General features: G+C 35.4%; 2 protein-coding genes across 3 annotated transcripts; both read left to right on the top strand.

Annotated features, from left to right (window-relative positions):
* The first annotated feature begins 2,024 nt into the window (after positions 1-2,024).
* On the top strand, positions 2,025-6,568 carry LOC133676335 (tyrosine-sulfated glycopeptide receptor 1-like). Its single transcript, XM_062098002.1, has 2 exons — positions 2,025-5,576; positions 6,003-6,568. The coding sequence occupies exons 1-2, from the start codon at positions 2,300-2,302 to the stop codon at positions 6,017-6,019; spliced, it is 3,294 nt and encodes a 1,097-aa protein (XP_061953986.1). The 5' UTR covers positions 2,025-2,299; the 3' UTR covers positions 6,020-6,568.
* A 4,331-nt stretch (positions 6,569-10,899) lies between these two features.
* Positions 10,900-16,323, top strand: LOC133675801 (uncharacterized protein C630.12). Of its 2 annotated transcripts, none has more exons than XM_062097296.1 (13): positions 10,900-11,293; positions 11,569-11,628; positions 11,716-11,894; positions 12,103-12,238; positions 12,493-12,589; positions 14,053-14,112; positions 14,220-14,320; positions 14,505-14,539; positions 14,650-14,707; positions 14,897-14,971; positions 15,075-15,232; positions 15,446-15,649; positions 15,797-16,323. In XM_062097296.1, exons 1-13 carry the CDS (start codon positions 11,153-11,155, stop codon positions 16,035-16,037), a joined length of 1,545 nt encoding a protein of 514 aa, XP_061953280.1. In that variant the 5' UTR covers positions 10,900-11,152; the 3' UTR covers positions 16,038-16,323. The 2 variants fall into 2 exon arrangements, with proteins under 2 accessions (XP_061953280.1, XP_061953271.1); XM_062097287.1 differs by having other exon boundaries at positions 15,392-15,649.
* The last annotated feature ends 843 nt before the right edge of the window (positions 16,324-17,166 follow it).

The raw sequence follows: 17,166 nt of genomic DNA, 5'->3' as shown, positions 1-17,166 counted from the left end.
TAAAGAAATAAAATTGAATGATCGATTTACAAAATAAAAACTTTAAGAATTAAAAAGAAAAAAAAAACCACCACCAATCATGTGAATAAGGACACATGAGCACTTGAGGGTCTGACTCAGTGGTCAACCGTGTGACTTGTTCCGCTTCCGTCCCGAGTTCGATCCTCTATATGCACGCCTGTCACCCCCGCGGTGTCTTACCTGCTCACTGGGCTTGCAGGATGCTCAGTGGGCCGTGGGGAAAAGTTGTGGTGCGCGCAAGCTGGCTCGGACACCCCATGATAATAATAATAAAAAGGACACATGAGAAACCTAAAAAGGTGTAGCTCAACTGGTGATCAAGTCATGAATTTGCTTTTTAAAAATCACAAGTTCGAGTCCTATAAATTTCAAGGTCATTAGAGGTTTACATGATCGTTAACTTCAAGGCTCGTGAGATTAATCAATATACGTACATACTGACTCAGACATCCATGTTAATCTAAAAAAAACAACTAAGGTAAATAATCCAAATGTTTTTAACTGGATCCTATAACTGTATTCCATGATAGCAATTTTTTTTAGATTAGAAATAATCTTTGTTGTAGCACACAAGTGAGAGTACACAAAGCGGAACAAGCCTCAACGTATAAAAATGTTCCAACATAACATGTGAGGACAAAAAAACAAAGAAATAAAGCTTGATGGCCAAATAGCAAAAAAAAAAAAAACATTAAGGACAAAAAAAAAAGACATCAACCGTGACGTGAATAGGAACATTTGGGAGAGTGCATATTCCAAGTTTTAGTTTATCGTGTAATTGTAATTAGCTTATACAGAATTTTGCACCGGAGAAAGATAGTGGGACAAAAGGTTTCCTATTTTAGGGAAAGAGGCATATTGAATTTGATTTTACCTTATGTGTCGGGCATGGAAACCTCCAAAGGAATCTTGTCTAGTTCTTTGATACTTTTATTTCGTGTCTCTGAATTCATCATCATATGGATGTGTTCGTTGTATGCCAGTTTATACGCAAGTAGTGGATAAGAATTTCTTTCCTTTTTTCTTCTATAGAGACATTGCTGCTGCGTGATGCTCAAAAAAGCTCCACTGTTCCTGTAACATTGATGATGATGATGATTGCCATTGTTTCTATCATCATGCCAATATGCTGGTCATATTATGATGTATCTGCAGGTTCATCAAAGTGGCTCATTTCTAGTTTGGATGTGGACTTCAGTGGAAGCTCAAGATTGACAAAAGTTTTCTGATGATAAGTTGTGCTTTTGAATTATACCTCTAAAGTCATGTCAACTTTGAGGGAAGCAAGGTGGAGAGAGCCATCGTCCGGAAGATACTCAGGCGGAGAGGAGATGGGCGAATAAAGATTGTAATGTACTAGTTCAATGAACTTGGAGGTGGCTGAATAGCGTGTTCTCCAAGGCAAACTAATCATAGCACCTGCGGACTTGGAGTTGAGCTAGCTAGGGCCTGGTGATGGGCAATCAGTTTTCTACTTCTAACATAGGTTTGTGCTGATAAAACGCGTGCTATTCCTTGCTAAATAATTACAGGGCTTATGTTCTTAGTTTAGAACTAATTAAGGTCTGTAGAAATGAGCTTTTTTCTTTTAACATATGAGCTAGCTATTATAACTCCTCTCTCTCTCTCTCTTTTTAGGAAAAAGAAGCTGTTAGAATTCTTGAGGGTCATTGACAGGATCAGCAATGGTAACCGTGCCCATCACACAATACAATATTAGAGCAGAGAGTGGGGTTGGGGGCATAGAAAAGAAGAAAAAAGAGAGAGAGAATAATCAGTTGAGAAGAGAGACGATCGAAGTTGTGTGGAGTTGGAAGGCATGATAAGCTCTTGAGATTATGGAGTTTTTGAACACGCTTTGTGGCCATTGGTCATAAATCAATCATCATCACCACAAATAGCACCGCCAGCCACTAGCAGCCGCCCCAAAAGTAAACGATATTAGAGATTCATAATTGTAATGATACAGCCTTCTCTTCTCTCCTTTTTGTTTATTAATATTTTATACTATGTACTTGCCACTAAAATATCAAATGACCTAACGTCACCCCCGCACTCTCTTCTTCCCTTCTCTTTCTCTTTCGTTGGGTCAATGAGGAGTTCGATTGCAATCTAACATCTTTGTATATCCTACAAGGTCTACCAGATAGACGATAACCATGTACTTGACCGTCTCTTCTTCTTCTTCTTCTTCTTCAATCATCTCCTTTACCCCCACCTCCTGCTTCTTCTCCTTATGTCTTTTTCTTGCTCCACTATTTCGGTCCCTTCAACTTAAATGATGGTGATAATAATGGTCAAGAAAGACAGCCTTACTTCTCTGCCTGGCTTGACATATCCACTCATCATAATTCAAAGACCTAGAACCTCCTCCTCCTCCTCCTCCTCGGTCATGTTCTTATCTCTTCTTCTAATTTTAATACTATTGCTACTGCCCCCTTGCCATGCCACAACTGTCTGCAATCAAGATGATCATCACTCTCTCTTGTTCTTCTTATCCCGTTTATCATCTTCTTCTCCTTTGAATTGGGGTCATTCCACTGATTGCTGCCTCTGGGAAGGAGTTGATTGTGATGGAACTGCAGATGGTCGAGTAACCAGTCTTTCTCTACCTTTCAGAGACCTTAATGGCACCCTCGCTCCATCTCTTGCCAATCTCACGAGTCTTACACACCTCAATCTTTCACATAATCGCCTGTATGGTTCTCTACCTGTTAGATTCTTTTCCTCACTCAGAAGCCTCCAGGTTCTTGATCTCAGCTACAACCGTCTCGAAGGTGAAATACCATCCCTTGATACTAATAACCTTATCCGTATCAAGATAGTGGACTTGTCTAGCAACCACTTCTATGGGGAATTATGTCAATCCAACTCATTTCTCCAGACAGCTTGGAATTTGACTAGACTCAATGTTAGCAATAACAGCTTCGCAGGCCAAATTCCTTCCAACATCTGCAACATTTCTTCTGGTTCCACGACCCTCCTTGACTTCTCCAACAACGATTTCAGCGGGAACCTCACTCCAGGATTTGGGGAATGTTCCAAACTTGAGATATTCCGTGCTGGTTTCAATAATCTCTCGGGGATGATTCCTGATGATCTTTACAAAGCAACCTCACTTGTACATTTCTCATTACCTGTCAACCACCTCTCTGGTCAAATCAGTGATGCTGTGGTCAATCTCACTAGTCTCAAGGTTCTTGAGCTGTACTCCAATCAGTTGGGTGGCAGGATACCCCGGGATATAGGCAAGCTCTCCAAGTTGGAACAGTTGCTGCTTCACATTAACTCGCTCACAGGTCCTCTGCCTCCATCTCTGATGAACTGTACTAATCTAGTAAAATTGAATCTGCGGGTCAATTTCTTGGCAGGAAATCTCTCTGACTCCGATTTCTCCACACTCCGCAATCTTAGCACCCTCGATCTTGGTAACAACAAGTTTACAGGTACCTTTCCCACTAGCCTCTACTCATGCACATCACTAGTTGCAGTTAGACTTGCCAGTAATCAGATAGAGGGACAGATCTTACCTGACATACTAGCGCTACGATCTTTATCTTTTCTCTCAATTTCCGCCAACAACTTAACTAACATTACTGGGGCTATCCGAATTCTGATGGGTTGCAAGAGCCTCACTACCCTCATCCTCTCCAATAATACTATGAGTGAAGGTATACTAGACGATGGAAATGCATTAGACTCTACTGGATTCCAAAATCTCCAGGTTTTGGCCCTAGGTCGTTGCAAACTCTCTGGTCAAGTGCCATCCTGGCTAGCCAACATCAGTAGCCTACAGGTCATAGACCTGTCTTACAATCAAATCAGAGGTTCAATTCCTGGTTGGCTGGATAATCTTTCAAGCCTTTTCTACTTAGACTTGTCTAATAACCTTCTTTCAGGAGAATTTCCTTCGAAACTCACGGGATTGGAAACACTAAGATCGCAAGAAGTTATTAAACAACTGGACAGAAGTTATCTAGAGTTGCCCGTGTTTGTCATGCCCACAAATGCTACCAATTTGCAGTACAATCAGCTCTCTAACCTGCCACCGGCTATATACCTTGGAAACAACAACCTCAGTGGCAATATCCCTGTACAGATTGGCCAACTGAAGTTCCTTCATGTGTTGGATCTCAGTGATAACAGATTCTCTGGAAACATTCCAGATGAATTATCAAACCTCGCTAACTTGGAGAAATTGGATCTCTCAGGAAACCTTTTGTCCGGAGAAATTCCTACTTCACTCAAAGGTCTCCATTTCTTGTCTTCGTTCAGTGTTGCCAATAATGATCTTCAAGGACCTATACCATCTGGAGGTCAGTTTGATACTTTCCCTAGTTCCAGCTTTACAGGGAATCAATGGTCATGTGGTCAGGTTTTGCAGCGATCTTGTTCCAGTTCACCAGGAACCAACCATACTTCAGCTCCTCATAAAAGCACAAACATAAAACTTGTCATCGGACTTGTCATCGGTATCTGTTTCGGCACTGGTTTATTTATTGCTGTGTTAGCGCTGTGGATATTGTCCAAGAGAAGGATCATTCCTGGAGGGGACACTGACAACACTGAGTTGGATACAATTTCCATCAACTCTGGATTTCCTCCAGAGGGTGACAAGGATGCCAGCTTAGTTGTACTGTTCCCAAGTAATACTAATGAGATCAAGGATCTAACCATTTCTGAACTCTTGAAAGCCACTGACAATTTTAATCAGGCAAACATTGTTGGTTGTGGGGGTTTTGGTTTGGTGTATAAGGCAACATTAGGAGATGGGAGCAAGCTGGCTGTCAAGAAACTCTCGGGAGACTTGGGTCTGATGGAAAGAGAATTCAGAGCAGAGGTAGAGGCACTTTCCACAGCCCAACATGAAAACCTGGTTTCCCTGCAAGGCTATTGTGTGCATGAGGGATGTCGCTTGCTTATATATTCGTTCATGGACAATGGGAGTTTGGATTACTGGTTGCATGAGAAGACCGATGGTGCATCCCAACTAGATTGGCCCACTAGACTTAAGATTGCAAGGGGAGTAGGTTGTGGTCTGGCTTACATGCACCAGATATGTGAGCCTCATATTGTGCATCGTGACATCAAATCCAGCAACATCCTCCTTGACGAGAAGTTCGAAGCACACGTAGCAGATTTTGGATTGTCCCGGTTGATTCTGCCTTACCAAACTCATGTTACAACCGAGCTTGTTGGAACTCTGGGTTATATTCCTCCTGAGTATGGGCAAGCATGGGTAGCCACTTTGAGGGGAGATATATACAGTTTTGGAGTTGTTATGCTTGAACTGCTGACTGGAAAGAGACCTATGGAGGTATTCAAGCCAAAGATGTCAAGAGAATTGGTTGGCTGGGTGCAGCAAAGGAGAAATGAGGGTAAACAAGAAGAGATCTTTGATCCTCTCCTGAGAGGAAAGGGTTTTGATGACGAGATGCTGCAAATACTAGATGTGGCCTGCATGTGCGTTAGCCAGAATCCTTTCAAGAGACCAACCATCAAGGAAGTTGTTGATTGGCTCAAGAATGTTGGCTCACACAGAAATGAAAATAAGGGTTAGTGGAAAATGCTCTTCAACATAAATTAAACCAAAATGTACAATTGCACATAATATGAGGGGTTTTTTTCCATTGTTTTCTGATGTAAATGGATATCTGCCCCCTATCCTATAGGTTTATAGACGTACAGAAAAAGCAATTGCAATTAATGATAAGTTGTTAGCAGAGGAATCTACAAGTTAAGTTAAAGATGTAGTCATATGACTGTAATTTCATCTCCAATACAAGCAACCTATCACCTAGCCCATAAATCAGAAACTTCTAGCCTAAAACACTGCAAACTACTTATGCTCATTCTTAATTTACCCGTATCACTGCACTGCATTGTTTATAACTGAAACAATCTACATTCATTTGCCTTCTATTTGCCACTGACCATAGTCATTTGAAAAATGTTGTCAATATTAGTTTTTTTTTTTCCAGTACAACAGATATATTAACAACAACCATGGAGGCAAGAGGGGCACTCCAATAACATATCTGACGAGATATAACGCATGCCTGGAGGAGAATTAGTCCAGTGCACAAATGACAGATTGGGAGGAACCCATCTTGTAAACAATGTAGAGGAGGAAAAAATATATTAAGTTCAGGAAGTTATGTTGGCTAATACACGTTAATCACAAAAAGAGGGAGAAAAGGGGAAGCATAATCACTTACCTTAATGAAACAGACTCATTGCTGCTTATGCCCTCGTCAAACATTTGCGAAGTAGGCATTAAAACAAGCAGGTCACCTGCTTAGGAAATGCCACCCGGCCTCCAGCCAGGAGCATTACATGGATACAAGTTTGCAAGAGAAAGAAGCAGATAATGCAATGTGGTGCTCGAGAGCAGGAGAAAAGGAGAGAAAAAAGTGTTGATGATGAAAGTCAAGTGTTTAGGTCATGGGAGAGTCTGTTCTTGATTGGTCTACCATTGTTGTTGCAACTTTGAGAGGCCACATATATTTATAGCATTAATGTTGTAATGCAATGACAAAGACAGCCATCTCAATCTCATGTTTCCATATATATATATATATATATAGGCAGATCGCTACCTGGAGAAAATTTATTCTTTGTTTTATGTTTTTTAAGGTGTAAATAGGGTCTTTTATCCTGTTTGTTTGTTTACGGGGTTTTTTTTTAAAATAATATTTTTAAATTGTTTTAATATACTAATATTAAAAAAAACAAATTTTAAAAAATAATAATAAAATATTATTTTAACACTGAACACTGTCTTTACAGAAGAAAAAAGGTGGGTGCAAAAGTCAGATAGCGAATGCCACGTGTCCCATAATATCACATTTATTTTTATTTTTTTAATAAAAGATGTCTTCGAATTTTAATAGTCGATAGTCAATTTCGAACAATCTTAAAAATATATATTATTGTAAAGCATTCATAGATTTTTTTAAGTGTTGAACTCAAGACAAAAAAATAAAATAAACTTTCTTTGCTTTCAGCCAACCACTTAATATTATAATATCCCCGCAAACAAAATCTATCTTTAAATTAGTTTCCGTCTCAATCACAACTAATTTTTTTAAAAAAAAAACAATTTTAAAAACACACCTCTTATTACCAATCAGTTGCATTAATAGAGATTTAATAAATTTTTTAGTTGTTTATCTAAGATTTGAATTCAAATAATCAAGAAAAAAAATTTCTTGACTATTATACCAACCATCAAGGATTTCACTATGAATATCAATGAGTAATGTGGATTGGATTGAATTTCTTAGTATTCATATTTTATTTTATAGTTTTGAAATCCAGACTGCCTGACAGATCGACTCGGAATCCACGGCTGGAACTAGGCCGAGTTTAATAAAAAAAAGGAAGTCATAATCCCGGGTGACTTGGCCGATTGACCCGATCAAAAAACCTGTTGTAACTCGTTGATTTTTTTTGTTTTTTACCAAAATAATATCGTTTTGATTTATAAAAAAAATAAGGTTGACCTGAGTGACCCGGTCAAAACCTGGTGACATGGAAAAAACCTGTGACCCGGGCCTTAGGCCGGATCGACCACTGGGTCAGGTTTCAAAACTTTGCTTTATTCATTATCCATTAGGTAAGAAATTTAGATATCCATAAATTATTCATCGGGTTTCGGATATCCAATAAGTATCCATTATCTACTATTTTTTATTAATCAATAAAAAAAATGGTTGACATATATATATATATATTTGAAGTATGTAAAAGTATATTATATGATAAAATGATAAATATTATTCATATATATATATATATATATATATATATATATATATGTGTGTGTTTTATGTCAATATATATTAAGATTTGTATATATCATATTGTATTAAAAAATCTAAATATTCTATAAATATATTTATATAATATAAATATATATTTTAGGTTAGGTTTGAGAGAGTTTTAGGTCGAATTTGACAATATTTATACCCTATTTATAATCCATCAATCCAAAAAAATCTACCCATTCAAGTTGCATTAGAATACATTGTATTCAGATTAAATTGTCATTCCTAGATTTAATATTTCTTACGTACCAAAAAATTGTGATTTTCTTTCTAAAAAAATATGATTTTCGTGTAAAAATATGGGATTTCATAATCTTGAAGGTGATAAATATAAAAAAATAATCTTAATCATCTTACATCTTACAGTTTAATTTTTTTCAAAAAATATAATATACTTCTTATAATTTATAAGTCATATAATAATTTACATTCTTGTTGGAAAAAAATCAACATAAAATTCATATTATTTACAAGATTATCATTATATTTAATTAAGAACTAAGAAATTCTTATTAAATATTACAATTCTATTATTAAATTAAAAAAAAACTAACATTTTTCCCTTTCCCTTTCATTTCCATCTTACTACAATTTCCATCCCATATTTCATTTTTATTTTTATTTTTCTGTTACAAGCATAACAACACATAGAATTAAATTGAAATTATACAAAATTTATAAGAATAAAGTATCACGCATCTACCTACTTCTATAGCTACATGAGCTCCTCTAACCACAAATAATCTTGTTCATGGTACCTCTTCTTTTTTAAAAGCAACTATCAATATCTCATCACTTTCATCGTATACATTAATATTCATATTATTTTAATCTCATCTACATAATTCATCATTATAATTATTTTCTTTTAACCTTATATATATATATATATATGATTTAAATCAAACCTTAGCTTCAATTAAATTTCAATTTCTAATAAGTAAACATACTAAATTTCAATTTCAATGAATATAACCAACCATTCTTTTCCAATCATCACCATCTCATTAATACATACAATATTTATCATAATTTATAAAGATTTATCATCAATTATTCAATTCTCCCAAGACCATATACATGGCTGCCCTTCAAGCCTCTTTTCTTCCATGATTTTAACTAATGACAATCACCACAAACAAATTCAGAGTATGCTAAAAACTCAAATAAAATTAGATGAAATAAACTCATTCATCTCCAAGTATAATCATTTTAATAATTTACATTAATTATATACAATTAATAAGCATTTGCCCAATTACATAAATTCCCTAATACAACACAATTTGGTTGGCTATAGGAACCCTTTGCTACCATGATTCCTTATTCATTTCTATGATTTTGTATCTGTTAGAACTTATTCCAACCTAATCACTTTAATTACTACCAATTTTACAATTTCTCAAATTTTAACAATGAACCCTAACTCAAAGATTTAAGAATTGTCAAAATCATCTAAACTTCACCTAAACCTGGATAAATTAGTTTAAAACACTTTAATTATTGATTATTTGAATTTTAAATACCTTTCAGTTAATTTTCACTCTAACTTGAAACCTTCCTTTTTCATTCTAACTCAACTTTTCTCTCACTTAATTCTCTCTCAAATCTCATGTTTATGTATTTAAAACCCAATAACCCACTTATGTTATCCAAAAAATTAGTTTTCTTAAAGGATTTTCGATGTAAGAACAAAAGAAGAAGAAGGAAGGAAGCTTTTTTTTCTTTCTCATGGCCGACGACTTCTCTTATAAAAAAGAGAGATTAAATTTTTGTTTTATGTATGGTTCTGCCACTAGCTATGCTCTTTTAGTAATTTTAGGTAAATCTCTCGGCTTCCGGTGTAACCTGATATGAAAATTGACTAGAATTCAAAGTTATTAAACCTGGCCTGGGGATCAACTAAACCAAGGGGTTGGGTCTCAAGTCATACAGGTTGACTCGGGTCAACCTGAAAAAATTAAAAAATATATATTTAAGGTTTTAATATCCCACATGAAAAGGTTAAAAAACAATTCATATGAATGTAGGCTATACATGTTATAAATAATGAAATTTAAAAGATTATTTCAAAAGGTTTTTTATCATACATTAAAAAGATATTATTTTATTATTTTAAGTTGAAGTATTTAAATCATACAAGTTTACTATGTCACATTGAAAAAACACAATCTTTTTTTTGTGAACATAATACACACACATTAATGGGTTTCCAATCTCATAAAATATTTTTTTAGTGTTTATATAGTGAATTTTAATATAAGTTAATAACTAACAAGAAAAGAATGATAGACTCGGATGCTTGAGGTTATATCAAGCAAGAGACAACACCTATGCTTATCCTGAGATGTGAAAAATGTGAAAAATTGTTTTTGTCCCTCCATTAACTTCAATCACTAATTTTTTTTATTATTGCCCCTCCTTGACCAAAACCACATGCTTATCCTGCATTGCCATCCCATAGATTTAGTTTTCCAGCTTGTTATAGAAAAATGTTGCCCATTCCCGGGACTGGAAGAAGTGAAAAAACATGTTAAAAAGGGGAATCAGACTTGCATCTTGAGATGTGACCATGTAAAAAAAAAAAAAAAGGGAAAGGGTCTCTGCCTTGATTAAAAAAAACAGTTTCTTCTAGATTTTACCAGGTTACTCAGATTGATCTAACAAATTAGATGATTTTCTTTGAGCTAATTACAAGCTCAAGTTTATTTTTTTATTCAAACTTGACTAGTACCCCAAATCATGCAGGTCACTAGTCAACTTATCATGAAGCCCTGATAACTATACTAGAATTATCCATACTCTTTTATTATCTTTGGAACTCTTTATTTTCAATTCAATTTAATTTATTTTGTTAGAATTTGTTAATTATTTTTTTAAAATGTTTTTTTATTTAAAAATATATTAAAATAATACATATTATTTTATTTTTTAAAATTTATTTTGACATATTAAAACGAGATATATATATATAATAATTAAAAACTTAAAAACATAATTGTACCGTAATGTCAAATATAGCATTACCCCCGAACTAATAGTTTGAGGAATTAAAATTAGAGAATTGAAAGATGAGGGGCTTTTATGTTTGACCGAAAGTGAAGGTGTCTTTCGACCGATCAGAACTTCCTTTTTTTTTCTTTTTTTCATTTTGTTACAAGTTACCAGCTACAACCAACGATCTGCTTGATGAGTGATGACCCCTCTGGTTTCTGGAGTCCTTCCCTTTTAGGTGTCGCACAAGTCAACTGTTCAGTAGCAGACAATTCTACCAGGAAGGAAGGGAGGAAGTAGATTGAGAAATGAAGCAGCATCACAAATTGACGTTGGTACTGTGCGGGATATGGGTTTTCACTCTGCTCTACGGCGAGATGTTTGCCTTCTGGCTTCCATTTCAATCCTCTTGTTCCTGGCCTCATCTTTCCTCTCCTCCTACTTCTACCGTAATTCTTTCCTTTTACTTTCAACAAACATTTATTTCCTGTTATTATTTTATTTTTGCTTCTCTCCATAAATAATTGATGATGACGGGCTTGTTAGATCTCTAGTCAATTATAATTTCTTTCTTTAGAATTTCGATTTTCCTTTTTATTCTTTTTTAACAGTACGAAATATAGTCTGGGTCTCAAAATCTGAATTCGTGTGATCATTATTTTAAATGCAAAACTCTCATTAGCTGCATTGACAATATCATGTAAATTTATTCATTATGTTTCAGATAAATGGGGTTCAATCTCCCTCGGATTATGTTAAGGTTGCTGTCGTAACAGACCAACAGGTGAGTTTTCTTCTTGAATTAGATTATCAAACATGTAATTTTTTTTTTTCCTGGGGTTTTAGAGGCTAAGATTTCAATCCTTGACAGCTAATGGACAAAACCTCCATTGGTCTACCTCCAAAATCATTTCTTTTGGAGACTGTGAAGTTCTATGCTGATTTATACATGCGCCGCGCATTCTTTGCATCTATCCTCCCTTTCAAACCCAATGTCGTCTTGTTTCTCGGCGATTACTTTGATGGGGGGCCTTTTTTATCAGATGAAGAGTAAGGCCACCAAATCTCTATTTCTCTTCGTTGTTGTAGATTATGCGTGCATTTAAACTTGATTTTGGATATTTCCATCAAAAACATGTTAATGCATGACTTTTATGTTAGTGGCTTTTCCCCTTCATCTTTATTCCAATATTCACTTTTTATTCTTGTCTTCGGTTTTCTGGTGAGGAATGCCCTTGACATTTTTTTAACTGATAAGATGGCAGGAATCTTTACATCGATTTAAACACATTTTTGGGCTGAATGACGATGGAATACTTAGAAACATCAAGGTTTACTTCATTCCTGGAAACCATGATATTGGCTATGCAAGTATCAGCTCTCATAACCCAAAGGTAATTTGGCATGATTTCATTACCATTATACTGCCCTGACTTTTATTGTGATGCATCTGTTCTAATCAATTCTGGTTCTTCTCCTTTATTTTCCGTGTTAAGTAAAGTCCTGTGTCTTATGTTATTTAATTGATTGATGATTTATTTGCAATTTGGTCAAAGATTATCACAGACTTTGTGATAATGGCTTAGTTATGTTCTTTAATTTGCCTTTTGGTTTGCTCTTTGAGTGTCACTCTATACTATTTGTACAGGTGGTTGAGCGCTATGAGGGAGAATTTGGGATCAGAAACCGCCGGTTTACAATTGGAAAAGTGGAGTTTGTTGCGGTTGATTCCCAAACTCTAGATGGTAAAATAAAGAAGCCATTTACTCTTCACCATGAAAAAACTTTTGCATTTTGTCCAAACATATAATATACTCGTAGTGGGTCAGATGGCTACAGAACCTAAATAAAGCAAAACAACAGATGATGGTTAAATTAGGCACTTATATGTGAGAGGTATTGGTGTGTAGTGAAATGAATGATAAGTTCATGCAACCACCAATCAAATGAAGCCATACTTTTAACAATCTCCATCTTGGCTTGAATTGGATTTCGAAAACTCCCTCGAGTTTGTTTACATGAATTTATTTCCTATATCCTTTTTTGACTTACACTTTCTTAACTTCTCCACGTTCATTAACATGGATACCTTTCTTACCATGTTCATTAACATGGATATCTTTCTTAACTTTGCCATGTTCAATCTTTTTCGTGGATGGGAATGACGCTTCACTGTCTTTTGCTTATTGTAAGACTCGCCCCAAATTCCATATCTATTGTGCTTCTCATCAACTTGTACGAATTCTTGACAATCGATTCTTCATTTCTTCACCACCAAAGTATCTCTACTAAATTCTGTAATCCCACTCTTGCTCAATACCTACAACCATGCAAGTCAAGTTAGCCAGGTGAAATGTTTTTTGTCAGTTTAATCTGGTGCAAGTTGATATGACACAATTCAAGAAAAGGTGAAGAGTATTGAAAATTTGTCTTGAATTGGTTATAGGTGCATGGGTTTACAGAAATCTTCTCACATCCAAAAACCTCTTATGTGTACTATCTGGTGATGAAAGAAGACTGTCTTTTTTTGTTTAGATTTTGTAGCCAACTGACCCACCTCTAGCATATACATATTTCTATTGTGGCAGAATAATAAACGTGAGAAGGCAGCAGCAGCAGCTGTAGTTAACAGTAGTGAGTACTTTTTAAGAGATTTTTTTAGGTTTTTGAAAGAAACTCTATTAGCGTTTTTGACACTTTCTTAGGTGTAGTTGAGGTTTGGCATTGTAAGTGAGAAGTTTAATTGATTTTAGTAAATTGTATTAGTGAAGTTTTTGTGGAGCAAGCAATATGCCAATCTTCATGCTCAATTATTTTATTGTGGGTTTTGGGCTAATCAGTTAGAGAACCATTTTGACAAGAAACCACTGACATTTACTGATGATATTGTATTTTCTGAGAATGAAAATGGTACAACCCTGTTCAATGCTAGGAAACATTAAAACCTGACCCTTGCAGACTAATACTCACTGAACTTTCAGGAATATCATGAGTTATGATGTGGGAGCATATAATGTCTCATTATTTGCATTATCATGCATGAGATAATTTTACTTGGAGGCTGCATTGAATGGCTTATGTATGACAGTGGCTATTATTTTTATTCTAAGCATGCAAGTATAGACAAATATTTCAATAGAATTAGAAATGGGACTGAAGGTTGTAGGGAAAGGAGTCATTGTGCAATTCTATTTTGTGTAATCTCCAGGGCAGCCGCAAGGGAATCTGGCATCAATGTCTTGGGAGTTCATAAAAAATGCCTCCATCGGTATTTGATATTTTCCAGAAGATTTTCCGCTCTATTATTTGTATTGATAAGTGTGTGCTTGCCCTTAAAAGCAATTCACATGTTTTTCTTTCCCGACATTTCTTTAGATGTTCAATTACTTCCAAGGGTATTGTTGAGCCATATTCCCCTGTATCGGCGGGATTATACTTATTGTGGTCCTCATCGTAGTTCCCCGATCATCAATCAGGTATTTTTGTTTTGTTAATTTTTGTGAAGTAAAAAAAAAATCCTCTGTTTTTTGTGTTATATACTCCTTTTTTTCCATGTTCATCGAAGAGATTCTCATGTTTCTTTAGGGTTAATGATCTGAATGCTTGCACTCCTGTGAACTCTTGGAAACTTACCTTTCTGAGTTTCTGTTTCATTTTCAGCGGATCTCACATTCTGCTCACAATCATGAAATTGTGTAAGCTTCTTATCATTTGTCTTGTTGAAATGGGGACAGATGGTTGCATCAAATTGTAGAACTTGATTATGTTTTTGGGCTATGGTTTAACAAGTGTTCTGATGATGCAGGTATCAGAATTATCTTACCGAGGAATCTTCAAACCAATTGCTGGATATGATCAAACCTGTAAGTTACTCATCATCTCCTGGATCCATCTTATACCTACCTTGGCATTATGTTATGGCCTTTTGTCCAAGAAGCCTGAAAGAGTTTCTGTGTTTGCGACATTTCCCTCAACTCCAGTGAAGAAATGTGTTTGAAACTGATAGCATGTGTTAAGGGCAGATGTCAGAATAATATGTATGATTTCTGCAGGCACTCGTTTTATCTGGCCATGATCATGACCAGTGCTCAGTGACCCATGAGTCAAAATTTGGGCCAGTAAAGGAGGTAAGCACCTGATGTTTTTGAATATATAAATTTTCTGATAATATGACAGATTTTTGAAAATACGCTTCTGCTGATAATATATTTGATTAATGAAAATATGCAGCACACTGTAGGGACATTAAGTTGGCAGATGGGAAATTTGTATCCATCTTTCATGCTGTTATCTGCTAGTAACTCTGCAAGTTCCAATATATCCGCCCCAGAAGCAGCAGTGATGACTCAGCTGTGCTTTCTTCCAATGCAAACACACATCTACATATGGTAACCCTCCCTCCTGATCATAATAGTCATAGTTAGCATAGATTGGGGAGGTAGATAGTGTTATCAGAAATAATGTTTATCCATGCAAAAAGCAAAGAACAAAAAGGTTACTGCCAAGAAATTTATTTGCCCCCTTTTGTTTACTTGCTGAATTGTCAGGTATCTTTCCCTCTTTGCTCTGACCCTTCTTACTCTCCTCTTGTGGCCAACAAGTGGCGTGGATTTTGGGCATCACTTAAGTGATTTAATGGCATCTATCAGACTATATAGCAGCATGTTCAAAGGGACGAAAGAGAAAACTGAAGACGAGGATTGTGAATATGAGATGATGTGGGATGCAGAAGGATCGATGCACCTTGTAAAGAAAGCACGCGACACCCCTCTTCTACATCCAAGCGATAAAGCTTCAGTGGAAAGGTTTTTCACTACTACATCATCTCAATTATTTATAGCACTAAATACGAATAGCACTTGCAGTCTCCTGTGCACTTGTTATATGCGGATGTTAATTGAAATTACTGTTTTTATATATGATTTATGTCTCTCATTCTCTCTATGATGCAGGGGTAATGCTGTGATGCGCCCAACTGCAAGAAAAAATGCTCCTCGGGACATGGAAGTTTCTATGAACATAGACATAAATGCAGATACTGGATTTGATAAACTATCACATAGAACCAGCAAATCAAAGACAAAAATCATTATCCACAGACTAGTGAGGACATTCCAAATGGTCACAGTCATTGCTACTGTAAATGTACCTCTCTACATGATGTTACTCTTCAAGGATTGGATCGACAAGTGATGATAGACAACATATTCATGGAAAGATTAAATTTATTTCAGTTGTTACTCCTTGCATATGAGGAGGGATGAAATTGCCGAAGTTAGCTCCTACTATAAGTTGGTTTTACCCAGTGCACTGATCTGATACGTTTTGATGTTTCTAGATTTTGTCATAGCTGATAATAGGATGAGTCCCTCACAGCGACGAGCATAGGGAGGGTTGAGAGGACCTCTCGTGTGGGGCCTCTAGCAAAACACCTGTACGATTTTTTCAATATTATCTTCAGAGAGTAGAAAATTCTTCATTTTGTGCTGGTTTGGCCGAAGCGCAGTTCAGCGTTTTCACTTGCATCAGCATCTTGCTTGTATCTTTTTTTTGTTTTTTTTTGGGAGTGGGTACTGATGTGTTTCAATGCATCAATCAAGGAGTACAGTTCAAACCCATTATTGAAAGCTTTAATGTATGAGTTCAATTTCCATGTCATAGCCTCATCCCCAGCGATTCAAGCGATTCAAGGTGGTTTCGGATTTTTAATCGCAAAAAATAATAATTTATGCCGTTCATTAATCATAAGGGTATATCTAAGCAACTTAAAAAGTGCCTCTTGATGGAAAATAAACTCAAAAGCTAATTCAAACTGAAGCAGATACCGAATTGCAAATGAAGAAATAAGCTCGCATTCTTTAAGCTAATTTTTCTTTTTTTTAAAAAAAAACCCAATAGCTTGGTAATAATGTTAATCTTGAATAATCAGTTAATCTTTTAATTAATAACTTGATTCATTTTCCTTGACCATAATAATTGGTAATCAATACTTGCAAAATATCTCTTTTGATAGATTTGAGAACTTTTCGATACTTAAATAAGTATATTTTTTAGAGACTTTAAAAATAAATATGATGTAAAAAATATAAATTATGAAACTGTTTTTTATTAAAGGATTCATAGAGAGTTTTATAGCTCATGAGTTTTGTCATTTTCTGAAGAGAAGTGGCTAGAGTGTCATATTGTCCATAACATTAACGAGAAAAAATATCTCTTACACATGCATTAAAGAAGAATAAATATCTCTCACACATCATTGATGAGGGATAAATAACAAATTCTTTTGAAGACTTTTATACACCTAAAGGTGTAGAGAAATGAA

This window comes from Populus nigra, chromosome 1 (genome assembly GCF_951802175.1).
Source record: "Populus nigra chromosome 1, ddPopNigr1.1, whole genome shotgun sequence".
Classification (NCBI taxonomy): Eukaryota; Viridiplantae; Streptophyta; class Magnoliopsida; order Malpighiales; family Salicaceae; genus Populus; species Populus nigra.
Note: the sequence above shows the minus strand (reverse complement) of the source record. Positions and strands in the feature narration are given on the sequence as shown.